General features: G+C 43.5%; 1 protein-coding gene across 2 annotated transcripts in view; it reads right to left on the bottom strand.

Annotated features, from left to right (window-relative positions):
• NPR3 (natriuretic peptide receptor 3) overlaps positions 1-27,304 on the bottom strand; it is a 50,578-nt gene that overhangs the window by 13,837 nt on the left and 9,437 nt on the right. For both annotated transcript variants that reach the window (XM_064176301.1, XM_064176302.1), the window contains exons 3-4: positions 26,648-26,814; positions 3,115-3,250 (exon numbers count right to left, since the gene is read on the bottom strand). In XM_064176301.1, the coding sequence (XP_064032371.1) occupies positions 3,115-3,250; positions 26,648-26,814 (303 nt within the window). The remainder of the gene's footprint in view (positions 1-3,114; positions 3,251-26,647; positions 26,815-27,304) is intronic.

Genomic DNA, 27,304 nt, shown 5'->3' with positions numbered 1-27,304 from the left:
GCACAGCAATGCGGACTCTGGATCAGACAGGAAGCATTACCTGGAACAGACACCTTCCCAGCCTAAGAAAGGCAGAACTCAACTTTTGGAAGTCGGTGTTAACATTTGCTGAAACTTGAAGTTCCTATGGGATATTTTTTTCATGGGAAAGACTAATTTTTAACTTCTCGATCCCAATCAATGCGGAGCGTTTGAGATGTCAACAACTCCTGTGAAGTTCTTCCTTAAGAAGATACTGAAGCAACCTTAATAAACAACTGCCATTAGATGAAGGCAGAAGGATTTCATCCAGTGTCCCTTCTTGTTCCATAATGTTAGACACACAGAGGAAATTTTGCTCCTTTTTGAAAGGAAATGTTAATGACTAGAAAAAATTTGCCACAAAGTGTGCCCTATAGTTATAACAGGGTTTTTCTAATAACCCAGGTAATAAGAAACCCTTCTGATCAAGGGAGGGGATTCTGCTCCTTCACTATGCTCTTGTGAAACCCCACCTGGAGTATTGTGTACAGTTCTGGAGCCTCCAACACAAGAAGGACATGGAACTGTTGGAGTGAGTCCAAAGGAGGCCACGAAGATGCTCAGAGGGCTGGAGCACCTCTGCTATGAGGACAGGCTACAAGAGTTAGGGCTCTTCAGCCTGGAGAAAGCTTCAAGGAGACCTTGTAGTGGCCTTCCAGTATCTGAAAGGGGGCCTACAAGAAGGCTGAGGAAGGACTATTTACAAGGTCTTGTAATGACAAGATGAGAAGCAATGGGTTTAAACTGTCAGAGAGGAAATTTAAACCAGAAGTTAGGAGGAAGCCCTTTCCAGTGAGAGTGGTGAAACACTGGAACAGGGAGGCTGTGGATGTAGAATTAACTTGGAGACCTGTAGCCAGTGCTCCCCAGGGATCAGCACTGGGTACAGTTTTGTTCAACATCTTTATCAGCAACCTGGATGAGGGCATTGAGTGTATTCTCAGCAAGCTGCTGATGATACGAAACTGGGGACAGAGGCCTACACCTGTCAGGCTGTGCTGCCATCCAATGAGATCTGAACAGGATGAGAGATGGGTGAAGGTAAACCTCAAGAAGTTCAATAAGGACAAGTGCAGGGTCCTGCATCTGGGGAGGAATAACAGGCACCAGTACAGGTTGGGGAGCGCCCTGTTGGAAAGCAGCTCTGTGGAGAAAGACCTTGAAGTGCTGGTGAGCAGCAAGTTCTGCATGGGCCAGCAATGTGCCCTTGTGGCCAAAAGAGCCAATGGCATCTTGAGGTACACCAGGAAAAGTGTGCCCAGCAGGTCTAGGGAGGTACTTCTCCCTCCTCTACCCTGGTGAGACCACACCTGGAATATTGTTTTGGGCTCCCCAGTTCAGGAGAGACAGGGACCTGCTGGAGAGAGTGCATCAGAGAGACACAAGAATAACTGGAGAACTTGAGCATCTCCCCTGCAAAGACAGACTGAGAGCCCTGGGACTGTTTAGTCTGGAGAAAAGAAGACTGAGAGATCTGATCAATGTGTACAAATATCTGAGGGGTGGTTGTCAAGTAGCTGGGGCCAGTCTGGTTTTGGTGGTCAGCAGCAGTAAGACAAGGAGCAGCAGCTACAAGCTGGAACAGAGAAGGTTTCATCTCAACATGAGGATAAACTTCTTTACAGTGAGGGCGACAGAGCCCTGGAATAGGCTGCCCAGAAAGGTTGTGGAGTCTCCCTCTCTGGAGACTTTCAAAACCTGCCTGGATGCATTCCTGTGCAAACTACCCTAGGGGATCGTGCCTTGGCAGGGAGGTTGGACTCCATCTCTGGAGATGCCTTCCAACCTCTAAAGTTCTGTGATTCTGTGTATGAATCAGCCATGTAACCTAAATAAAGCACACAGTACTGTGAAACCCTTGCATGGACACATTATCTCGTGGCTTCCTGGAGCAGAGAAGCAAGATCAGAAAAAACACAAACAGGCTGTGCTGGGTCATCTGCACATGCACAGACAGCATAATGAAACAGATTCCTACTGTTAAAACAGTGTTTTGGGAAGCCAATATGAATGGAGATAGTGGAACATCAAATACATTCTCCAGATAGTGCAGGCCACCTTATGGGATGACTAAAACTAGTGTAATTTCAATCAATCCCAGTGTTGCCTAGAGATGCCCTGGGGACCCTTTTGCATCGTATTCAGGCTACAACTTGGGAACAGAAGTTTGGAGCTGCTTCTTGCTCTCCTCTGTCCAGTGTGTTCTTAGAGAAACTGGTCACTGAGGTTCTTCTTATACACTCAATAATTTGCTTCTTATCTTGGGTAAATGTTTCCTTCTCTTAGGCATTTCCATAGGAAATATTGAAAATCTTACACCCAAAAATGGAGTATTATTAAAATATGGATGGGAATGTTGTAAAGAGATGAAAGGGAATGTTCTAAGAGAAGACAGATTAATCATAAAATCAGTCAGTCAGGTTTGAAAGGGATCACAAGGATCATCTAGTTCCAACCCCCAATATCCAATAATCCTTGGTTTCTTTAATGCAATCCATGCCTGACAAAACCTCTCACATCACTTTGCAACTGCAGGGTGACATACAACTCCTAGCTACACTGTGGAATTGAAGCCTACATAACTAGGCACAGTGCTGTTCTGAGATAACAGGAGGCTGGGGGGAAATCCTTCTAGGGCCCGAAGGAGAGTCATTATGAAACAACAACAACAAAACACCAGCTCTGGCACCTGCTTGCCTCTATCCATTCCCAGGCTAAGATAAAATAGTCAAATGGAAAGAATGAGGCAATGCCAGACTTAATAGATGCACATGAGTAAAGCGAGCAGCTGTAATCTTTTCAAAAACAAAGAAGGAGCCTGAGAAAATGATTGCCATTTCTTTGCATTAGTGAGGGGTGTTAAATTGTTAGGAGTGTTTAGAACTGAGTAAGACCTAAATTGCTGGTGCAAAAAAGAAGTCAGAGTGGTGGAGTATGTGAGTCAGCCTTTAAGATGTATATGGCTTCATATGTTTGGTCTTTTTCTTTTTTTCTCTCATTTAAGAATGTGTGCAGAGTAAGGACCTGACTCTGTTCCAAAGACACACAATTTTTTTTTGCCTCTGTAAGATGGAATTCCATACCACCCCTTACCTTCATATGTTCTGTTCCGTGTTTGCTGAACAATTTTTTCCCCATCTTTCTTACTGAAACCAAACTTCAGGACTTCCTGTAAAGCTAGAGCATAAAGAAGAATAGCATCATGGAATCCTTCCACAAACATGTTCACCTAAAAAAAAAAAAAAAAAAGGGGAAAAAAGCAATGGCAATTGACACATTAAAAATATGTTTTTCCATGTGAAGTTGATTAACTAAAATGAAATCTCCAAATTAACCAAAATTACTGATTTGAAGGGTTACTTTCTCAACAGCTGGAACTCAAAGAAACGTGTCTTGAAAAATTCTGGGGGGGGAGTAGCAACTTTTGACCCTTTTTAAAAAACATTTAACCAACACCTGCTACTCTGAATGTTCAAATCACACTTTAAATTCACAGATCACAGTTCCCATGCCCAAATGAACAAATTCTGCCGCTGACCACATGAAATTCTTTAAGGTGCTGAGCACCCTCACCGCACAGCATCGAGTATGTCCTCCTTTCCTTGGAGAGAGGACTTGGCACCTTTCAGGACTGGGAAGTATGTTCTGCCATGATTTTTTTGGGAGAGCACACCTCCTGGATTTGCTTTTTTAATGATTAGCACTTCCATTTCTGGCCCCGGTTCAGCTGAACATCTCTCCACTAGGAAACAAGCAATGAAGGAAACTACTTACCCTTGACAGTAATGCACTCCCTGGAACTGCCAGGAGAACACTTCCCTGTCCTTTACAGTCCTTTCTTTCAGTGACATGAAATGAATGAAATGGTTTCTAACTCTGACATAAAAGAAGACTGCTGTCAACCAGCTCCCTTCCTATGAGTCTGCATAGCAACCTACAGCTTTTGGTCTACATCACTGAGGGTGACAACCATTAAAAGCTGAGTGCTGCAGAGACATCACAGGTTTTTTTCACAGGACAGTAACATACTCTAATACTAAAACAAGCATTGCTTTAGGGGCTGAGCTCAGATGGAGAGCCATTAGCAGGAGCAGACACACATAGTTTGAGCACACATGTATTCCTCCTCTGCAAGCAGCAAGTCAAGTCTCAGTAGTGCAATTCACCCTGATCTGACGCACAGTAATACAGAATTAACTATCTTTTCATCTACAAGAAGGATGTTTCCTTTCATTCAGTTTCATTGCAGTGAAAAGCTCCTGACAACCTTGAATAAGATAACCAATGATTACACATTAGGGGGTCTCCTACTGCCATTTCCAGTGAACAATCCATCTCTAGAACTATTCTCCTGGACAAAAACAACATTTTGCTACCTTCCATTCCAGTGTATCTAAACAATTTACAATGTTGGTGTGCTAGTTTGAAGCAAGCTAGAATGTTTTGATAAGAAGAACTAGATAATAGGCTGTGAAAAGGTAAACAATGGTTGTGTCTCCTTCCCTCAGCAGTCTCACTGAGAGTTCTGGGAAGAAGAAGGAAAACATTTGATAACATTCTCCATTTTGTTTTTCATTCTGCCTTTGTCTTTAGACCAAGCCACATCTCCTTAACCCCACTGCCACTAACCTTCCTTCTTAACCTCTTGGCTGCACCTCTATTCTCCCTGGGAACTGGGGTAAGGTTGAGAGGGCAAGGGAAGGTGTTGGGGTGGTTTGAGAGCCCCTCCTGGGGACTCAGTTTTCTGGGAGGGGAGTTGTGCTTCTGTATTGTTTATCCTTTGTATATTTCTGTATATAACTGTATATATTGTAAATAGCTGCTTGTATATTTGTTGCTGTAAAATAAATAGCTTCATTTATATTCCCAGAGGCCGTTTGAGTTATCTGGGGCAAATTCAAAAGTGGGGGGGGGCAGGTAAGAGCACAAACCATCACAGTTGGTAAATAAAGTGTTTCAAACCTTATAGTTTTAGCTGGAGATAAAAAAAGCTAGAAAATTAAAATCGTGTAGCCAGTGAAGTAAATAACAGCTTCACAGATTAGAAAAGGAAAGTACTGCATAGTTAATTGACTAAGCCAAACTAACCATGCTCCGGTATGCAATTAATTACATGCAAGAGATTCCCACATTCCTAAACCATTTGCCATTACTGAGAATTTTTTAATTATTTACTGAAAATACAAAAGTTTACTTTGCTCTAATATTTAGAACTAGACTTTTACATAACTTCAACCAACGTTTCACTATGAGAATGCACCACCAGTGAGCTGAAGTCCAAAATGCTATGGAAAGTGCCAAGGACTAAAAAACACAGCTGCAGTTACTCTGACCTAAGGAAAATGCATGAAAGAAGAGGTGAAAGGCAGGATTTTAGTGGAATAATGAGAGCTGATAGACAAAGTGTACACTAGGACAGGCCTTGCCAACAGAGAGTCTAATTTTTGAGAGCTGAAAAAAATCCTTAAACCAAGAAACCACAAAGCTCAACAAGTGCTTTATGTGCCAGTATTAGAGTCCAAGTGGCCTGTGGATGATCAAACACGGGCTTTCTTGTTGTGACATTCATTCTCAGGAGAGAAACAAGTCTCTCTAGTTGCTTTACCTCCCTGCTGGCTGATTTACAGCTTGTGGTTGGCATCCATTTCAAGGAAAGCTACTTGTCACATCCTCTGCCATGGCAAAGACCTCTCAGCATTACACAGTGACCTTCAAAACCCAGTTTGCTCAATCTGAAATGTCACCCATGCCACTAGCCTGGAAATTCTTCTGTAGACAATGTGGATTTGCCAGGTAAGTCCTGCCAAAACTCACTTGACAGTTTAGCAGGTTACTGTCAGAGTTCCTTGCCTTGACTCTTGGCCAAAAGCCAAGATTTATGAAATATCACATTAGAAGTCCATCAGAAGATAATCTGTGCCACCTGATGTTCTTTATGCACAAACCCCAGCACTTCATGTCATATTGTCAAGGAAGGTGAAACTGCTGGTAATTTATGCCATTTCAAATCTTCTTTTAAAAGAAGTAGCATTTACTTTGTGTAGGTGAGACTTTACCTACACTCCCCAGCCAAACTGTATGTGGGGCATACTGGCTCTTTTCACATTAATCTAGGAACACACTCAAGAATCAGTTCTGGAAAAGGCACACAGAATGCCATGAAGAGTGCAAAGTTTTCATGCATATCATCTTAATTGATCGTTTAGTAGCTGCCATGATCCTACAGGCAGCATGATGTCTAGGACTTCTTTAAAGAAGAGAAAACACCACAGATGGGAATAATATTACAATGAGAAGTAATAGCTGCAGATTATTTTGAAGGAATTGCTTTCACTTTGTTCTATTTTCCACCTGTCCAGAATTCATTCATGTTCATATTGCAGTGCTGTTGCCTGTGACTGTCTACAATCACAGAACGTCAGGGGCCGGAAGGGACCTCCAAAGATCATCCAGTCCAACCCCCCTGCCAGAGCAGGATCACCTACACCAGATCACACAAGAATGCATTCAGGCAGGTTTTGAATATCTCCAGAGAGAGAGACCCCACAACCCCCCTAGTCAGCCTTTACCAGTGTTCCATCACCCTCACAGTGAAAAAATCCTTCCTTATGTTTAAATGAAACCTCCTATGCCTCAGCTTCCACTTATTGCCCCTTGTCCTGTCATTGGATATCATGGAGCAGAGCCTGGCTCCATCCTCCTGGCACTTGCCCTTTTCATATTTATAAACACTGAAAAGGTCATCTCTCAGTCTTCTCCAAGCTAAAGCGCCTCCCCAGCTCCTTCAGTCTCTCTTCATAAGAGAGATGTTCCATTCCCTTAATCATCTCTGTGGCTCTGCACTGGACTCTCTCAAGCAGTTCTACATCCATCTTGAACAGGGGGCCCCAGAACTAAACACAGTATACCAGATGCAAGTAAAAAAATTTGCTCCATCTGATACCAGTAATAAGTTACTAGAAGAGCATCCCAAGCCCTAGGACACCCTTTCTGGAAAACATTAACTCAATGATACTTCAAGTACCTCATGTACATGAAGGGTTTTCTTCCTTGATGTTTTTTTTTTAATTTTAATTTAGATAGCCTCTGTTCTACATTCAGCCCTGTCAGAAGTGATGAAATAAACTGACAGCCAGTTTTCTCAACAAATTTTTGTACTTTTTGTCCTGTGTTTATTTGAATTTTAGAATATCTGAAATTAAGAAAAAATAACACAAACCCCACTGATTCTTCATTTGCTGCAGGAAAATGGTTTAAAAAAGGTTAGAAGTTGTTTATGCTGCATTAATATTTCAATCAGGGTATCTTAAAAGCTTGCTTGAAACCTTCCATTGAAGTAATAATGTGTAGTTCAACATTAGCAGCCAGGACAAAGCTAAACAGATTATAAAAGCTAGTAAGATCCACCAATCCTCCAGGCAATTAACAATCCTTTTATTTCTAATAGAAAGCAGAAAATGTTTATAGTATTCTACAGTATTTTCCAATTTTGTTTATGCTGTGTTTCTTTAATTACATCTGCAAGTAGACCTCCAAAATGCTGTGACTGTAATTTGTGCACCAGGTCCTTCACAATGTTGCTGTCCCTGACCTGTAGTGCACAGCAGAGCCACTCCTCAACATGTGTCATCAACAACACAAGTGGCAGCAGGAAAGCTGAAAGGTTTGCTGATTATCTTTGAGGGGCTGCAGTAGGCACATATGTGGAAATTCCCCTGCTGAGACACAGTCTTTGTAACTTTCACATTCCATTTAAGGTACCATATGACTAAAAACCAGGTAAGCCTAACTGCATAGCTGGATGAGGCCAGTGCACCTTTGTGACTTTTACTTTCCTACCTTCCCACTCCAATAAATCATCTTCCATCAGAAAAAAAATAAAAACAAACAAGCCACCAAACCAAGCAAAACACACACACAAAAAAAACCAAAAAACCAAACCACACAACCACCACTTCATGGAAATCACATGAAGATATTTTACACAGTTCAAAGTTATGGTTCCCCAAGCAGCTATAGTGTAACCACACCATTCATATACACCAAGGTGTTAACAGCATATGAAGCAATGCAAAATACTACCAACATGGAAGGTAGCCAAGATGTAGCTACACAGGACCCATAATTTTCTGTATCCTGTCCACTGACTCTTAAGTAAGCTTATTCTTCTCCATCTGGAACTGCCCGGCTCTGAATCACAGCAGTGACAGCAATTCATACCACTTCAGGGCTAGGTGGGGAAGATCGTTATCACTTTCACTGTACTGCAAAGCAAACACCTAACATTCTTCAAACTGGGTCATCTCTTCTGCTTCCCAGTATCTCCACAGCAGCTCATACTACAGTTTCAGCCAAAATCACTGAGGACCCAGGGAAATTGTGCAGGGTCTACCCAGACTTTTCAAGAATCTTAACAACTGACATACTTGACATGACATTAAAGTGAGCTAACATCCACTTCAACTTCACTGATACCTCACAGGCTTTCAATTAGTCCACAAGGACAAAACTCCAAGGAGTCAGGTATGGAAGTCTGACCCTATAAACACATGAAGCTCACCTAACCTCAGGACTATGAATACTGTGAATGGACCATCATGAATTTTGTCAACATTGTGTTATACTGTGAAATTACAGCACAACATCCTGTGCAACCTGGGCTAGATTCTATGGTCCTGCTCTGGCAGGGGGGTTGGACTTCCCCTAATGTCCTGTGATGCTGTGACATATGCAATGAAATTAAAACACAGCACCTACATTTCACACACACACATATATATGTATGTAATTTTTTATAGATACATGCCTGCTATGATTTCAAAGCAATCTCATGCCAAGTTGCTTCATTTACTTTATAACTTTGGACTTCTTCAATGGAGTAGAACATACTACAAATTTAGGTAGATGTTTTCCCAGCATCTCATGTAGTTTTAATGTACCTCAATAAAACTGTCTTTCTCTAAGCAGTTGCAATTTCAGAGTCAGTTCTCTCTCTTTAATCCTTCCTCAGCTTCCTCAATTGTAATTATGATCCTTCCTTTATGAGCTTTTCCAAGAAACTCTGATGTAGGTAACTATTTTACAAGCATTTCTTGACATGTGTCTTTGATTGTCTTATGCTGATTGACTCACCATCCAGTAACACACTCTTCACTTGATTCTGGAGCAGTGACTTCTCTCTTTACTCACCATTTGCTGACGTCAACATGGACCTATTCAGGACACTGCCACTGCTGATGCTGTTGCTACAAATGTTCTGGGGGAAGCCCAGGAGCCCTCAGCAGTTTCTTCAAGAGTTGCTATGCCTTGGCTTTGAGCTGCATAAATCCAGAACACAGTGCTCACGAACCCCATTGTGCTGGTTGGAGGCTAACTGGAATATTTTAATGTGAGAAATTAGATCATTGGTTGCAAAAAGAAAATAATGATGATGTCTGTATCATTCACTGGCTTGCTGAGAGGGATAAAAAGTCAAAATACTAAGCAATCTTCCCTCACTCTGTTCTGGGACTTTGCCCTATTCACTTCTGCTTTGATCTAATCTCCTTTAATCTTGGCTAACGACTAACAACATAAGCTTTGATGACTTGCTTGTTTTAGTGTCTGGCCAGGAAGGGAACGAGAGAGAAAGAAGTGGTGTGGGAGGGAGGGGGTAGTTTTGGGCCCTCATGGGCAGTTTCCTTGGTCCAGGAGGGAGTCTGGATTTCTGTGTTAGTTCTGATTTGCATATGATTGTAAATACTTGTAAACATATCGTGTATGTTTATATAGGTTGCAAATTTTGCCATGCTGTAAATACAGCTTCCTCTTACTTCCAAACCATCTGACTTATTCTGGTAAATTTCAAATAGTGGTGGCTGGGGGGGAAGTTTCTAACCCACATCACTCATATGGTCTACGATAAACAGTTACTATTTGCTCAGTTGCCAGTTATTTTCTTGAAGGTACAGTATGATTGTCACAAACTGGTAGGATAAAGCTGTAATACAGTTAAGCTCAGGTGCTCAAGACTAAAAATACAGCCTGTTAGCTGCTTCCCTAAAGGAACTGGACCTTACTGGTTCAAAAAAGCCGGAAAGGAAAGAGAAGAATAACAGCAACGCATGACTCCTTCAGAAAAGGTCATTTCCTCAACATATAATTCACCACTGAGAAAGAACATAGGGCATTACGTCAAACACAGGGCAACACAGCTGCAGCCAAGGACAGTCTCTCACTTGATTCACTGATATCAACTCTCTATAAATACATAAATATATAAGCTGGCACCTGCTCAAGAACACAAGGCCAGAGCTCAGGAGTTGGTTTTCTAAACAACAGATAACTCTCCCAACTCTCATTTGTTATCTGGGGCTTGGACCCACAACACTCTGCTGAAGAGAGGATGGCGCATTACCCAGTAAAAGTAAATGTCTTGTAACAATCAATCTGAGAGATTTATTCAACTACTGTTGCATCAGTTTCATCTTTAACAGGGAGACAGAGAGTACATGGAACCCCACACAAGACTTTTCTTGCAGTGGAATATGACTTTACTATGTGCATTGCACAAACTGAGGTTTCTACTCTGCTTTAAAATTACAGCTTAACAAAATTGGTACTGCAGTCAAACAAGACCTCACTTTCCTTTAAGGACACTTTTTCTAACATGGTTGCCTCCTTTCCATAGAATCCTAGAACCAACCAGATTGGAAGAGACCTCCAAGATCAGACACTCCAACCTAGCACCCAGCCCTAACCAGTCAACTAGACCATGGCATTAAGTGCCTCATCCAGGCTTTGCTTGAACACCTCCAGGGACGGTGCCTCCACCACCTCCCTGGGCAGCCCATTCCAATGCCAATCACTCTCTCTGACAACAACTTCCTCCTAACATCCAGCCTATACTTTCCCCAGCACAACTTGAGACTGTGTCCCCTTGCTAGTTGCCTGGGAGAAGAGACCAACTCCCACCTGGCTACAACCTCCCTTCAGACAGTTGTAGACAGCAATGAAGTCCCCCCTGAGCCTCCTCTTCTCCAGGTTAAACAACCCCAGCTCCCTCAGCCTCTCCTCATAGGCCTTGTGTTCCAGGCCTCTCACCAGCTTTGTCACTCTTCTCTGGACACGTTCCAGCACCTCAACATCTCTCTTGAATTGAGGGGCCCAGAACTGGATACAGTACTCAAGGTGTGGCCTGACCAGTGTTGAGTACAGGGGAAGAAAAACCTCCCTTTTCCTACTGGCCACACTGTTCCTGATGCAGGCCAGGATGCCATTGGCTCTCTTGGCCACCTGGGCACACTGCTGGCTCATTTTCAGCTACTATCTACCAGTACCCCCAGGTCCTTTTCTTGCTGGCTGCTCTCCAGCCACCCTGTCTCCAGCCTGTAGCACTGCTTTTGTCCATTTCCTCACTGGTATTTACTGACGGAGCACGAATGTTGAATGCAGAGGAGATGGAGACATGTGCCTCCACATAGGCACTCTGCACATCAGGCAATGTGGCTCCAGTGTATGAGAACTCTGCAACTCAAGTACAAATTGAAAAAGTGCAGATACAGAAACTAGGGTGATGATTAAGTCTGGGAATCATGCAGTGGTCACAGCCCATCCACTGCTCACCTCCGTCACAGAAAAGTGGGCAAGCACCATTTGAGAGACAAGATGTACAGAAAGATCCCTCTTTGTTATGTGGTTTTTACTGTTTAATGTGGATACAAAGACACCCTCTGCCAAGCTAAATCCCTTTTCTTCAGGGTGAGACCACACCTATGCATGCCTGCACTGTTTAGCTTTGCGTATGACCAGCTAGTACGCAAGTGGATGTACAGCCCACACATGCCAAGCCACTGCCACCCTTGCATCACTTAAGAGAACACTTACTCCAAACAAAATACCACTGACAAACTCCCATCTGCTTTAAAGCCACCTGCAGACCAGAAGCCATCCTTTTGTTTCACAACAAGGAGCGGTGAAATAAAAGAAATTAACAAGAAGAAAACAAAACTTAGATTAACAGCCAATATCCGAGTGTAATCTTAAAAAGGCTAACAAAATCAGGCAGTTAAGGTATTTTGTCAGAGATTTCTTCCTAGGGAAAGAAAACTAAATACAAAGGCAGATCCTTTGCTCTTTTATCTTGTTGGCATTCTTAATGCGCTCTTCTTTTACTTAATATCCCATTGCTGAAAATAATGTAATTTACTCGGTGCCACCCAGCTGAGGCAGCTACAGGTTACAGTTTTGTCCCACTGGTAAATTCAAGCAGAAATCTGTTCAGTCCCAGGCTGCAGAGGAGCTATGCTGTGAAACACCAACTAAAACACAACAGGGCCAGCAACATCTGAGATGCAAGGGCATGCAGCAACCTTTTCACCCCACTGCCTGTAGACCTGTGCATTTTTTGCTTAGTGATTGCAACAGCCTGCTATGATTATGTAGAAAATAGCTCTAGACCCTCTCTGCCTGCTGCAAACACACCAGGCAGACAACTTTCAAAATACAGCCAAAACTTGCTCCGTCCATTAAACACAGACAAGGAAATTGCCATCTCAGCAGATCTAGTGTCTCACCCATGGTCAGCTCTCGTCATAGGGCCCTTACTGTTGCTGATCAGCAAAATCCAGACCAAACCTGTACCCCGATATTCTGGTCTCAGATCTCTCCAGACATCTAGTGGCATGACCAGACCAGGGAAGGAGCATGAGCTGAAAAATGCCCTTCTCCAGTAACACAGAATGCCTCTGGGTCCAGATTTTCCCCCTGCATGGGATTTGTAGCTTTAAACCCTTACTACCTGTTAATATTGGTCTCAAAGGAATGCAACTGATGTAGCTAGAGAGCATCACCGTGCTGCACCAGAAGTGAATTGCCTACAGAATAAATATTTAAGGGATGTTTTCCTTTATATATGCTTTACACACATACTATTCACACGTGCAGTTTAGCTTTAAAGGACTCCAGACCACTCCAGACCTTCCTGTCAAGGAAAAAGACAGAATAAGAGGAACACATTAATGTGCTTCTGCAGTTAAAATGAAATTTCCTTCCTCATGCTCATAGCACTCCCTAGCACAGACCACTATATTGCCTCCTTTCTCAGAAGGGAAAGAGAATCTTTGCTCAGGACATTGCAGGGCTGGTCAACAGGGCCTGAATCTACATGTGGAAGGGGAGTAGGATAATTATACCTGGTTTGTCAGTGACAAGCTGTAGGATGACATGTCAGGGTAAGAATACAAGGATGCTGCCCAGTTGTGTAGGGATGAGGGCAGGAAGACCAAGGCATGGCTGAAGCTGAACTTGGCAAGGGCTGCTAAGAATAACAAGAGAACTTCTACAGGTCAGCTGGCAAAGGGAAGTGAAAGAAAATGTGTTCCCCTGCTAAGCAAGAATGGCAAGTGACAACAGATGAGGTGAAGGCTGAGGTACCTGACAACTGTTTCGCCTTGGTCTTCACTGGCAGGACCTCTCCTCATGCCTCACAAGTTGAAGGACCACAAGACATGAAGCAGCAGTACAAAGTCCCTCCAACTCTGAGTGAAGGCAGGGTTCATGACCACCTGAGGAACCTGAACATACACAAGTCTACGGGGCCCCATGAGATGCATCCCAGAGTCCTGAAGGAATTGGCTGATGTAGGTGTCAAGCCACTCCTCATGACATGTGAAAAGTCCCCTCAGTCAAGTCAAGTCCCTGGTGACTGGAAGAAGCAAAATATTGCACCCATTTTTAAGAAGGGTAGAAAAGAGGACTCTGGGAACTACCAACTTGTCAGCCTCACCTCTGCACCTGGGAAGATCATGGAACAGATCCTCCTAGAATCTCTGATAAGACACATGGAACACAAGGAAGCAATTCAAGGCACCCAGCATGGCTTTACTAAGGTCAAGTCCTGCCTGATCAACCCAGTGGCATTCTACAATACAGTGACTACTACATCAGTGGGCAAGGGAAAGGCAATGCATGTCACCTACCTGGACTCCAGCAAGGCCTCTGACACAGATCCCCACAATCTGGAAAGATATCCTGGATTCAGTGCATGGACTGTTTTGTGGATATGGAACAGGCTGGATGATTGCATGCAAAAGGCAGAGGTCAAAGGCTCAATGCTCAGATGAAGAGAGATGACAAGTGGTCCCCTTGAAGGGTCCCCAGCACAACCAGCATCTTCTTCAGTGACATGCAGTGAGAATGAATATACTCTCTGCAAGTTTGCAAATGATACCAAGCTGAGCAGTGTGGTCATACAGCAGTGAGGCAGGATGGCATCCAGAGGGACCCAGGACAAGCTGGAGAAGTGGGCTCATGTGAACCTCAGGAAGTTCAACAAGGTCAAGCTCAAGATCCTGCACCTAGGTCAGGGCAATTCTCATTATCGGTACAGGCTGTGGGGAGGATGTGATAGAGAGCAATTCTGAGGAAAATTGCTTGAGAGTACTGGTGGACAAAAAGCTGGACTTGAGCCAGCAATGCACACTTGCAGGCCAGAAAGCCAGTCACATGCTGGACTTCACCAAAAGAAGCACAGCCAGCAGATCAAGAGAGGTGATTCTGTCACTGTGTTCTCATGAGACCTCTCCTGGAGCACTGTGTCCAGCTCTGAAGCCTTCAACACAAGGACATGGAGCTGGTGGAGCACAAACATGGTCAGAGGGCTGGGGCACCTCTCCTGTGAAAACAGGCTGAGAGAGCTGGCATTGTTCGGCCTGAAGAGAAGGCTCCGGGCAGACCTAACAGCAGCCTTCCAGTACCTGAAGCAGGCCTACAAGAAAGCTGTAGAAGCACTATTTACAAAGGCCTGTAGCAACAGGACAAGGGGCAGTGGTATTAAACTAGAGCAGGGTAGATTTAGATTGGACATTAAGAGTAAGTTTTTTACTATGAGGGTGGTGAAACACTGGAGCAGGCTGTTCAGCAGGGTCTGAATGCCCCATCCCTGGAAACATTCAAGGTCAGGCTTGATGGGGCTCTGGGCAACCTGATCTAGTTGAGGAAGCCCCTGCTCACTATAGGAAGATTGGACTAGATGACCTTTAAAAGGTCCTTTTTGTGCCAATGCATTCTATGATTCTATATTATTATTGCTTGAACACTGAAGGGATCTTAACTGTAACAGGTATAATTGTCTCTGCCTTTTACCAAAATGACTGGTCATTCAAGTTATGAGTTACAACACTGTGTTCAGAAATCATACTTCTAGTCACAGTGGTGAAATACAAGACATAAAGAAGACATTCAAGAAGCCCTTAAAGAAGATATTAAAGTAGCCCTTGCCCACGGCAGATGGATTGGAGTTGGATGATCCTTGAAGTCCCTCCAGCCCTGACAATTTTATGATTTGAAGTTATTTTTTTCACCAGAACACACACAGAAATTAAAATACATTTGTTAACAAGATCTTTCTAAGGACACCATAGGTAGTATGCATTATAATCTGCTACACAGCTGTAATGAATGCTTACATTAAGTTAGCATTCTGCAACAGCTGGGACATTTTAATTATGGGTAACTGCCTAGTAACCAAAAAAACCCCACCCAAGTCCTGTCATTAGATACTAAGTTTTAAATGTCAAGAAGCAAATTCAGTTTTTCAAGGAAGAACATATTTCAGCTTTCAGTATGACAGAGTCACTGAAAAAAATCAGTTCCACTTGCTAAAATAAACTGACTGGTTTAAATAAATGCAGACCTAGGACAAACAGGAAGGACATTTTTTGTTAAACGTCTATCCTCGTACAATGTGCAATTGTTTTGTGTTCTGGACTTCTAATATTATCACCAAACCACACAAAAAAAAAAATCACATAAATATTTTATTTTCTATACTAAAAACCCTCAAGATCACACCAGTTCCCATGCACAATGTGGAGGAAAATCACTGTATCGCCATGGAGAAAATTCAAACATTCAAACTGAACTTACTGGTGCTATACCAGTTAGTGAACAAATGGTATGAAGGTGGGCTGGAGATATTTCCAATGGGGTGAAAAGCAATCTGACAAAAGGACCATCTGATTTCTGCTTTACAGGAGGGTAGCAAAGGCTTTCCAGCTGAGTGTTTGCTTTAAATATAGTCTTAAGGGCTGGATAAACATGGATGCTTTAGGCATAGCTAAAAGTGGTGCTTAGCTCAAAAGTATGTTCAGAGCTGGGATTAGTCACCTAAGATCCTTATTCAGCACCAAGTGAAACCTAGGCAAACAAAACCAAGAGTCATAAGCACCAGCACCCTGCCTCCCCTTGCCGGAAGAGGAGGTGGAGAGTGAGTGATGGATGTGACCCTGTTACTTTCACAGAAGCAGGTAATGAACTCCCTGCTGCAGTCAAGCCTTCACAAAAGCCTCACAGGGAGACAATCATTTCAGATCCTCTGTCCCTTTCACCTAAAAGCCCAGGGCTATGACTGATGGCCAGCATAAGAGAAATTCGGGGTAGTGTCCCTGCTTTCAGGGAATCTGAACTCCACCCTTCCCCTACTCCATCTGTGGGGCTTCCTGGGGTGCACACAACCCAAGTGTTGGGAGAGAAAGATGACCTGCCAACACCCGGCGTACCTCTAGGCTGGGAGTAAATAATTTGCTGGCAAAGTCCACCTGAGGCTTAAGTTGCCATGACAAATGATCCCTTTATTAAATAACAGGGTAAATGGGCATATGAACTGGTAAACCTTAACAGCATGGAACTAATGCAAACCTGCAGGCAGCTACCAACCATGCTTCCATTAGCAATAACTTACAAATTAATGACTTGGCTTTGCTGTTTTCCTTCAGATACTGGGTATCTGATGAAAGCTGTTCACAGCTGGCTGATTAACCATCTCTTGGACGGCACACCTGCCAGGATCCCACTAGCACAGGAAATTAGAGGTACAGCAGTTATTTAAGAAGATATTTCACGTGTACCTGTCAGCAGGCAGTACTGTTCCCACTACACACCTAGAACATGTCCTCCCACCCTCCACTAGCAGCATAGTAATTACTACCTTGAAATCTGAGGATTTATAGCCCCTCCAAAAGGCTAAATATCCCACTATTTTAGCTTACTGTTTCTTTATTGACACTCTGATGCCTGAGATCCTGCTTGATTTTGCTTTCTAAGGTATTTTACAGTCTGCAGTCTGTTGGGCTAACTGGATGCACTGTACCAATGTGTGTCCCATTAAATGTAAATGTCTTCCTGCCTACTGAATGTGGCCTTGTTCTTGCCCACTAAACGAAGCGCGCCCAGAGCGCCTCACCTACCCTCCTTCTATTGTCCCGTGCCCCTTTCTCATGCCCCTCTTATTCATCTGCTCTGGGACAAACACAGTTCTTGTCTTTTCAATCTGACTTGATATATTAGTTCTTTTTACAGCAGACTAAACTTTTTGATCTTTGTCTCAGGCTTCTTTTCCTAATGAAAAAAAAACCCACAACAATCTGCCAAAGAGAGAAGGAAAGTTGGGAGTATCCTCCTGTAGGTTCCTATGTGCACAAGAACACCACTGCCTTTATTCAGACAGCCCATCCTCACAAGCCAACTACATTAACCCCTCTGCATTAGGGGAACTGTTAAATATCTACTGGAAAAACAAAGCAAAACCAAACCAAACAATCAGAGCTGGCAGTGTAGTACAACAATCGGGTCTCACGGCCCAGGCAGAGCACACCCAAGCCCTGCTGTCTGCCTTTGCTCTGCCACCTTACTCGAGGTGTTCCTGATTGCTGCTTACATTGCTCTTTCAGTAAGGCTTGTCACCGACATGTCACAAAGATAGACCTTGCTCTAGACTCTCACCATATCAACAGCTCAGCTGAGTAGAGGAAAGTTTCACAGGATCACAGGGTGTTAGGGGTTGGAAGGGACCTCTGGAGATCATTAAGTCCAATCCCCATTAATTTAATTTGCTTAATCACCTGAGTGCAGAATCTTCCCTGTGGAGTCAACACCGCTTTCACCCTCAAGCTCTCAAACAAGGAATACAGACTGTTCAGCAGGGTCTGCAGCAACAGGAAAAGGCATAATGGTTGTTGTGGTTTTTAAAGAGCTGACAGAATGAGTCTCTCAAACAAACTGGAGAGAAAAGCAGAATGGCTTTTGAGAGGGAAGCCACACAAAAAAGTTACAGAGCTTACACAGGATACATAGCGACCCCCTTGAGTTTTTCACCCAATCCAAAACTAATCCCCAGTGCTCCAATCCTCCCCCCACAGTGCCTCTGCCACCCATAGGCCCAAACAAAGCCTGTGGAGGCCCCTAACAAGCCTACTCCTTTTATGTTTACCCTGAGAAGTACCTCCTGCCAGACACAGCACGCAGGAAGGAGAGGAAGATTGTCCATGGGCCAGCAATCTGCCCTTGTGGCCAAGAAGGCCAATATGATCCTGGGGTGCATTAAGAGAAGTGTGGCCAGCAGATCCAGGGCAGTTCTCCTTTGCCTCTATTCTGCCCTGGTGAGACTCCATCTTGGGTACTTCATTCAGTTTGGGGCTCCCCAATTTAAGAGGGACAGGGATCTGATGGAGAGAGTCCAGCAGAGGGCTACAAGGCTAATTAGGGGATGGGAACACTGCCTGATGAGGAGAGGCTGAGGGACCTAGGGCTTTTTAGTTTGGAGAAGAGAAGACTGAGAGGGGATCTAATAAATGTTTATAAATATCTGAGGGCTGGGGGTCAGGAATGGGGGGGACAGGGTCGGCTCACTTGCTCCCTGTGATAGGACAAGGAGCAATGTATGCAAACTGCAGCACAGGAAGTTCCACCTCAACACAAGGGGAAACTTCTTTACTGTAAGGACAGAGTACTGCTCTGCTCCCAAGAGAGGTTGTGGAGTCTCCTTCTCCAGAGACTTCCAAGGCTCATCTGGATGCATTCCTCTGTGACCTGAGATAGACTGTGTGTCCTGCTCTGGCAGGAAGGTTGGACTTGGTGATCTCTTTGGGTCCCTTCCAACCCCCAACATCCTGTGATCCTGTGAAAGGAGCACGAGCTGGCCTCACCACCACCTCATAAAGACACAGCAGATTTAAGGGATCAAATAACAATATTGTACTTCCCTGTGTCCACCACTAGACTCTTCTAGTCCCTACAGGATTTTTAACCCTATAGTTCCCAACCGACAATGGTTTTAAACTAAGAGCACTGTCCCAGACTGGATATAAGGAAAACACTTTTTACAATGAGGGTTGCCCCAGAGTGGATGTAGATGCCTCAGCCCTGGAAACATTCAAGATCAGGCTGGGTGGAGGTCTGAGCAACCCAGTCTAGCTAAAGATGTCCTTGCTCACTGCAGGGGAACTGGACTACATGACCTTTATTATAAAGGTCCCCTCCAAGCTAAAGCATTCTATGACTTTGTGACTTCTGCCTGTGAAGATCTATCCCCCATTTACGACACCAAATAAGACAAAATGTGTCTCTTTCCCCTGCAACCCTCCTAAACAAACTGATTAAATTGCTTTAGCTCACACAAACACTGAACTCTAAAACCAGTCTGTTATTGCACTGTGAGCTACCAGCACAAGCAAGCCCTCCACAGCACCTGCAGTGTTGAGTCTGGAGCATCCCACCAGCCACCCAATAAGAACACCTCCACTGCAAGGAAACATCTTCCACCTGCCTGCCTAGGACCTGACTACTCACACAAACCTCCCATTTCATGCCTTGTTGACCTGAATGGTTTTCTTTTCCCCAGTTAAAAAAACTTTTCAATTGAGTGTTATTTTCATCAGCTACCGAAGGAACAAGGCTTGAACAGAAAGGTATTAGCTGCTAAAAAGTCAGTTACAAAGAACCTCGACTAGAATTTCTTAGATTGGAAAAGACCTTCGAGATCATTGAGTCCAATCATTAGTTTCATACTGACAAGTCTTTGACCTTCTTTTTTTAAGTGCAATTTTGTGCAAAATGGACTGTGTAGGTCCTTCCTTGCCTTCATTCAGACATCTCAAAGCCAAAGGCCTGTTTCACAAACCCTATGAGGAGGGGCTGAGGGAGCTGGGCTTGTTTAGCCTGGAGAAGAGGAGGCTCAGGGGTGACCTCATTGCCATCTACAACTACCTGAATGGAGGCTGTAGCCAGGTGGGGGTTGGTCTCTTCTGCCAGGCAACCAGCCACAGAACAAGGGGACACAGTCTCAAGTTGTGCTGGGGAAAGTATAGGCTGGATGTTAGGAGGAAGTTCTTCACAGAGAGAGTGATTGACATTGGAATGGGCTGCCCAGGGAGGTGGTGGAGTCACCATTCCTGGAGGTGTTCAAGAAAAGCCTGGATGAGGCATTTAGTGCCATGGTCTAGTTGACTGGCTAGGGCTGGGTGCTAGGTTGGACTGGATGATCTTGGATTTCTCTTCCAACCTGGTTGATTCTATGATCTGTTCTCCAAACAAGTATAAAAAATCCCATAAATTTTCATAAAAACAAGAACCTTAATAAGACAGCTCAGCTTTTGGATCACTAGAAATTCAAATGGCATGGAGAGACATTAAAAGCAAAAAACAGGTTATGAACTTTGCTGGGAAGATACATTCTTCATACTTCACTAATTGAATGTAAGGTGTAGTTCTAGCAAGTACTTCAAGGGAGAATGTCTTGCCCTTAAATGTCTGAGTGTCTGTTTCATAAAGTGGAATGTGCAGATCTGTGAAACCCAAGTGAAAATCTGGGGCTGTGGAAAATATACAATGTATATACGAACAACAACTCCAAACCTTTCCTACATTCCTGAAGAGTTCAGACGTTGCTATTTTCAGATATACCTACAGTTTTATCTTCATGGTATCTTCTCCAAGGTTAAAGACAGCTTTAAAAAATATGCTTAGGCTATAAAAACTAAACAGAAATCCACTGGAAGAGAGAAAAATAATTTCTTTCTTTTCCTGTCTCTTACAACATCTGTTAAAAGCAATCACCAAGCTATTACACTGCAGTTTTGCCCCAGATCCCAAGGTAGAAGATGCTACTCTTTCAAATCACTGAGAAAATACTAACACCAGGGATCAAAAACCATCTGCTGTATTCACCAAATCTATCAGCCCGAAGTTTCACACTGCTCTTACAGAAATGGAAGAAACTCTCATTAACTCCAAGGGGTGAAGGGCTAGCTGCAAAAAAATCCTAAATATGTTTTACTAATAGAATTCGACTCGTTAACAAGCTGGCACGTCAACTCGTCTCTTTTTTTTTTCCCCGGCTGCTGAAAGCAGCTTGTGGTTTGCTTTTATTCTTTCGGACACAATTAGCAAAGCACTCTAGCGGCTGAATAGACCTATTCATCTGAACAAATAATTCCCTGGCAGGGTGTGTTTTTCGGGTGGTTTGCTTTTGGTGCGGTTGTTGGTGGTTCGTATTTTTTTCCTTTATAAAATGAAAAAAAACCCAAAACCCTCAAGCAAACAATCAACAACAACAAAAAAATCCCCCAAATTCTCTGCCATCCTGGTGCACTCAGAGGAGACGCAAAAGCTGGCCTGTCATTAATCTTGCCTGCCTGTGCCTGAAAAAAGACCAGTGGGACATGCACTGCTCAATACATTACATTTCCAGCATCAACCCCAGTGACATGACTGAATTGCTCACTTCTCCCAAACCTTATCTTAGCTGCTGCACAATCCTAATTAAAAGGCTGACGTAAGGAATACACACGGGGAAGACTCTGGTACAGATGTTACGGATGAGATGACAAACTATATGAACACAGCTACCTCCCACGCAGCTTTTGTAGTTAGCTGCTGGAGCTTGAACAGTTGCTCCCATGCAGACCATTTCTCATTTCAGAGGGCTGAAAATATTAAGTAAAGCAGCCTTGCCCTTTCTAAAGAGTAGCAGCATCTCACTGATCGAATCAATCTACATAGCTCATTTCTTTCACTGAGATCACTGTACAAGCAAATGAGCTTCATTTCCCTTCTCCTGCTGCTCCTTTTCAATGTGACAAGAGCTGTGGATAGGACAAAACTCACACATCCACCTCGTGAACAATGCTGTCATGTAGTTAACACAGCAGAAATATTGGTTTAATTAGTTACTTTTTCAGCTTTTAAACAAGAAGAAATACAAGCCATGGGTGGTCTGTAACCTCAGAAGAGCAAATATCCCAGACTGTAAAATCATCCTAGCTGAGAATACTGGCTTGGATATTAGAAAAAAAAAAGGCATTTATTGAATCCTGGGCCTGAGTCAGAACAGAAGGTTTATTAAGAGCTTCCAAACTGCAGCCTACCACCAATTCACTAAGTGTTGTTCATTATTTAATAAAAATGGCTTATGCACACACTTTAACTGAAATGCATCTATTCATAAACATTTTTAACTAGAGTATTTGTTGGAAGTTATTCACATATCAACTCAGGGACAAATTCCTCCTCCAGTTAAATGCATGCAATTCCCCTTGCTGTCAGCCTCACCTAGGCTACAGCTCTGCAGGCAGAATCTGCCCTGTAATTTCCAATTCAACCATTGCTTCTTTGTTTCACAGAGACTAGGTCAGGCTGCCGTTCATGTCTTGCTAATATATCAACATAGAATCATAGAATCAACCAGGTTGGAAGAGAACTCCAAGATCAGACACTCCAACTTATCACCCAGCCCTATCCAGTCAACTAGACCATGGCACTAAATGCCTCACCCAGGCTTTGCTTGAACACCTCCAGGAATGGTGACTCCACCACCTCCCTGGGCAGCCCATTCCAAAGCCAATCACTCTCTCTGCCAACAACTTCCTCCTAACATCCAGCCTATACTTCCCCCGGCACAACTTGAGACTGTGTCCCCTTGTTCTATTGCTGGTTACCTGGGAGAAGAGACCAACCCCCACCTGGCTACAACCTCCCTTCAGGTAGTTGCAGACAGCAATGAGGTCACTCCTGAGCCTCCTCTTCTCCAGGCTGCACACCCCCAGCTCCCTCAGCCTCTCCTCATAGGCTTTGTGCTCCAGGCCCTTCACCAGCAGTCACAAAATAGCCATAATTTGGGTAACAGCACTAAAGTGATTCTATTCCTTTATGCCTAACGCAATCATTTGGCTGGGACAGAATGGCAGAAAAGCTGTCTCTCTTTTTCTTTTTTTTTGGGGGGGGGGGGCAATTTTATCAAAGAAGTCATTCTCTAGGTAGACACAAAATAAAATGGTCAGGTTTGCTATAGAAACACAGGGGGATAAAACTGATGACACTATTGAACGCTGAAAAGGAGGGCTGAGTAGATCTGATGCTTCGGCCCACAGCTCTTTGGGTTATGTTAACATGACAGTAACTCCTTTCAGGCTTAGAAAGTGGTGACTAAGCAAACTAATAATATTTGCTAACAGACTCCAGCAGCTGCTGCAATGGGATGTTGAAATGTGACAGTGTAGACAGGGAACACCCTGAACATCCTGTAGCAGCCTCATCCATTACCTACCCAAACATTTTTAAGGCACTTTCTCAGAACCCTTCCGCTCTTCTTATATTTAATACTGTCTAGTTAAAAGGCATTTAAAGAGACTTTTCTTTCACAAAAGAGATCTATAGAGGAGTCAGAGAAATTGCCTTTTCCACAACCTCCTGCTCACTTGAAAGGCACTGGATTCTCCACCTTCCTCATTTCTGTAGCATAATGCCCATGCAGAAACAACAGTAATTTTTGACCTGGGAAAGACATTCTCAGAACATGTTTATCTCTTCTGTGTGATTTCACAGCTGGAGATGAAGATGGCCAACACTATTTGACCTGTTACTCCTCCAAGGGGTGTATGTGTTCTCTACTTGGCAACCAGACAGCTGCTGCTTTAGGACTTTGCCCTTTCTGTCTCCCATATCCTTCCTTCTGTCATCTGCTTATTTTCCATTTTTATGATAGTCTTTTTTTGTAGATAACAATGCCTTTAGGATTAGTGATGGCAAGAAGCCAGGACAAAATGGCAGCACTAATGACTTTTGTTTAAGTTAGGGGTCACTGCAAGATAATTTAGACCGCAGACCTGAGGCCACATTTTCCCATGATACTAGAAAAATCCAGAGAGAAGCAGAAACTGTACATTTCAAATCCAAACCTCCCCAAGTTTATGCCCCTGGGACACAGCTTGCAGAAAAGGATCAGGATTATATTTCAACACCCGTGAGATGGACCATACCACCAACTCTCCTTCTCCAGAGTTCTTGTTTTCAGGAGCAGAATCCAGCATGCAAAAATCCATCTCCGTCACTACCCACCCACTCAGCTGTAGGACCTCTCTCTCCTAGGCTTCCCTTGGAGGATACATCCTTGCTTAAGCACAGAGCCAGGTCAAAACTGCCACTTTCTTCTCATGCTGCCAAAAGGAGCACCATTAATAAGGTCCCCAATACCCAAATATGTTTCAGAAAGGAACTGGCCCTCAGTTTGGCTTTCAGTTTTTCCCCTTTAGCTTTTAAAATGCAGTTTGTTTGTTTTTTTTTTTCTTCTCAAGGCTGAAGGCTGCCCTGAAATGCTTCTCCTCTGAAAACAGCAACAGGACAATCACCTAGGGGAATACAAAGCATCTCCCTCCTGCCATCTAAAGCAAGAAATGTAAAATTCATTTTAAGTTATGAGAAGCACCCCAGATAGTTAAAAGTCACACTGTTAATGAAGTAGTTTTTGCTGTCCTCAACTTGAGGCTACCCCTCTTTTAAAATTTTTAATTTCCCATTGGGTTTGGAGGCAGAGGAGACTCCTGTGCAAGTTGAACATCTATATAATATCAGGATGTTCTGCATTTAAACTCAAACCTCCTCATGATCTGCAGCTGCTTCATAAGGAGTCCCAGATCCTCATGGCCGCCACCACAAGCTTCCCAATGAGCCAAGGACTGATGTTTCAGTTGGCAGAAAGCTGTGGTAGGTGTACAGACATCACAGGTCCTTCTTCTGTCCTGACAAGAGACTGCGAGGGTGCAGAAAACCAGATGGGAAAGGAAAAGCAGGAAGAGGAGTGGGAGAGGCAACAATAGGCCCCATGTCTCTGCCCGGCTCTAATAAAGGCTGACGTTTTTATGTAAGGGAGTGCTTGGAACAAGATTAAAAGCTCTGGATCACAGGTCAGAATGGGATATAGGGAGAGGCAACTTTCTGAGCCAGGCAGAAGATGATCAAGGATGAGGCATTACGGAGCCAGGCACCTGAGCAGCTGCCCTAGGATGGCCAGGAGCACTGCCAGCACAGATGGCTGATTGCACAAGCAACGAGGGAGTGAGCAAAGGGAAAAAGTGGACTTCTAACAGTCAGCAAGCAGCTGTGCAAGGAGTCTCCAACAAACACATTAGCCTGGTAGCATGCAGGGGCATTTGCTCACTCACGGATCCACTTCTACTTGACTGTAACAGAGCTTGAATTTATCCAGCACCTATCAACACTGAACCTGCAAAGTGTTCACACTGGGTTCCTGTCCTAAACAACAGCAAACTGCTCCCTTGTGTACCTCTAAACTGAAAGAATTTTGAGCTCTTAGCAGTCTAAGACTTTTTCATCTGGGGAACTGTCCCACTGTCTAGACTAGAAAAGATACCAAACTGTGAATGACTGGATCCTTACTATTCAAAATCATGTTTCTCACCAGCCACAATCTCACAATAGATTTTCAAGCTTGCTAAGTCACACCTGCCAAAGGGCATACAGGGGGGAAATAGAGGAACAGCACAAATTTCTGTCCTGTGTCTTCTTCAAAACTCATCTAGCAGTTCCTGCAGAGTGCAGCACCTTAAATTTGGCAGTTGTGATTTCTCCACTAACCAAAGAGGAAGAACACCAACAAAAGACTATTTCTGCCTGCCTACACTTGGAAAGTCTCACAGAAAATACAGAAGCCACTGATGTAAAACTTAACATTTTAAGTAAAACACTGAAATATAATAGATTCAAGTTCTTAAAAGCACAATACTTATGAAAACAGACCAAGTTCTCTTTAAGTTTCTTTTCTTATAAGCATATTTGCAAAATTTATCATGGGGAAGGCTGTCTGGGAAGTACTTGCACCAGCATGCAGAAATCACTATAGGTACATGCTACACATTCTTGCTTTCACAAAAAACTGTTTTATAAAAACACCTAACAAAGTAGCTCAAAAAGCAACTTTCAGAAGCATCTCCCTTCTACATTTGGAGATACTTAAAGAAGATGTACTTTCCCACATCCATCTCTGGGGGGACAGTTGCACTTCCCTATGCCTAAAACAACTCACTAGGCCTGTGCTGATTCTTCAAACAGTTGAAGATAAACAACAGCAACAACTGAAATAAGCTTACTTGGAAATAAGACATGCATTCACATCAGGAGAAGCTTCATCTGATGCAATACAGAGGGTGTAACTTTCTGAGATCTGATTCTATGAAAAAAAATCACTGGGAGGAAACAACAAAAAAAAAACATTTCTTTGCCTGTTAGAAAAGTGACTGCTGGGAGAGAAAGACATGGCAATCTGCATTTCTTCAACCTTCCTGTTGATAAGCAGAAGCCAACTGGTGGTGCACAGACCTAGTGCACATATACAGATTCTGTTCTTACTGTTTGCATTATCCACAAACAAAGCTAAGGAGATTATATAGGCAGCAGTAGGAGTTTATAATTGAATTCAGGTGACTCTGTCCTGATAAAGTCTCACTGAAACTTCTGCTTTAATGAGGAACATGTTTTTGAAGATGCTAAGATCTGAACCCTGTCATCAAGTACTTACATAGTCATCCTCATGCAGACCTTGCTTCTGAATAGAACTTTTCACCTCCAGGGAAAATTTCTCAAACTCAGGCTTCACGGTCCTCAGCAGAGTGACAGTTTGGAGATAGGAGTATGCCTTCTTGGCTTCAAGGTCATGTTTGTCTCCTCTTCTCCAAGAGCCATTTCCTAAGGGGAAAACAAGCAAATTTCCAACTCCAAATTAGGTACCATTAGAGGATTGCCTTCTTTCTTCCTCCCAGAAATCACCTTGGGGAGATGATGGAGTACAAGGTAGCACTGAACCTGCTCCAAGACATGCAGGAAACAGAGAATGGAGCAATGGGTCCAAGTTGCAGCGTAAGAGGTTCCACCTCAACACAAGGGGGAACTTCTTTACTGTAAGGGTCACAGAGCACTGGAACAGGCTCCCCAGAGAGGTTGTGGAGTCTCCTTCTCTAGAGATTTTCAAGGCCTGTCTGGATGAGTTCCTCTGTGATCTGTCCTAGATTGTGTGGTCCTGCTCTGGCAAGGGGGTTTAGACTCAACGTCCTTGGGTCCCTTGCCACCCCTAATATCCTGTGATCGTGTAAAATGGCTAGTGGGAAGTAAATGTGCAAATAGAAGAACAACCTTACTCTCATGCTGTGATGGCTTATTTTTGAAGGGTGGGATGAAG

This window comes from Pogoniulus pusillus, chromosome Z (assembly GCF_015220805.1).
Source record: "Pogoniulus pusillus isolate bPogPus1 chromosome Z, bPogPus1.pri, whole genome shotgun sequence".
NCBI classification, from domain to species: Eukaryota; Metazoa; Chordata; class Aves; order Piciformes; family Lybiidae; genus Pogoniulus; species Pogoniulus pusillus.
This window is presented reverse-complemented; position numbering and strand designations above follow the sequence as displayed.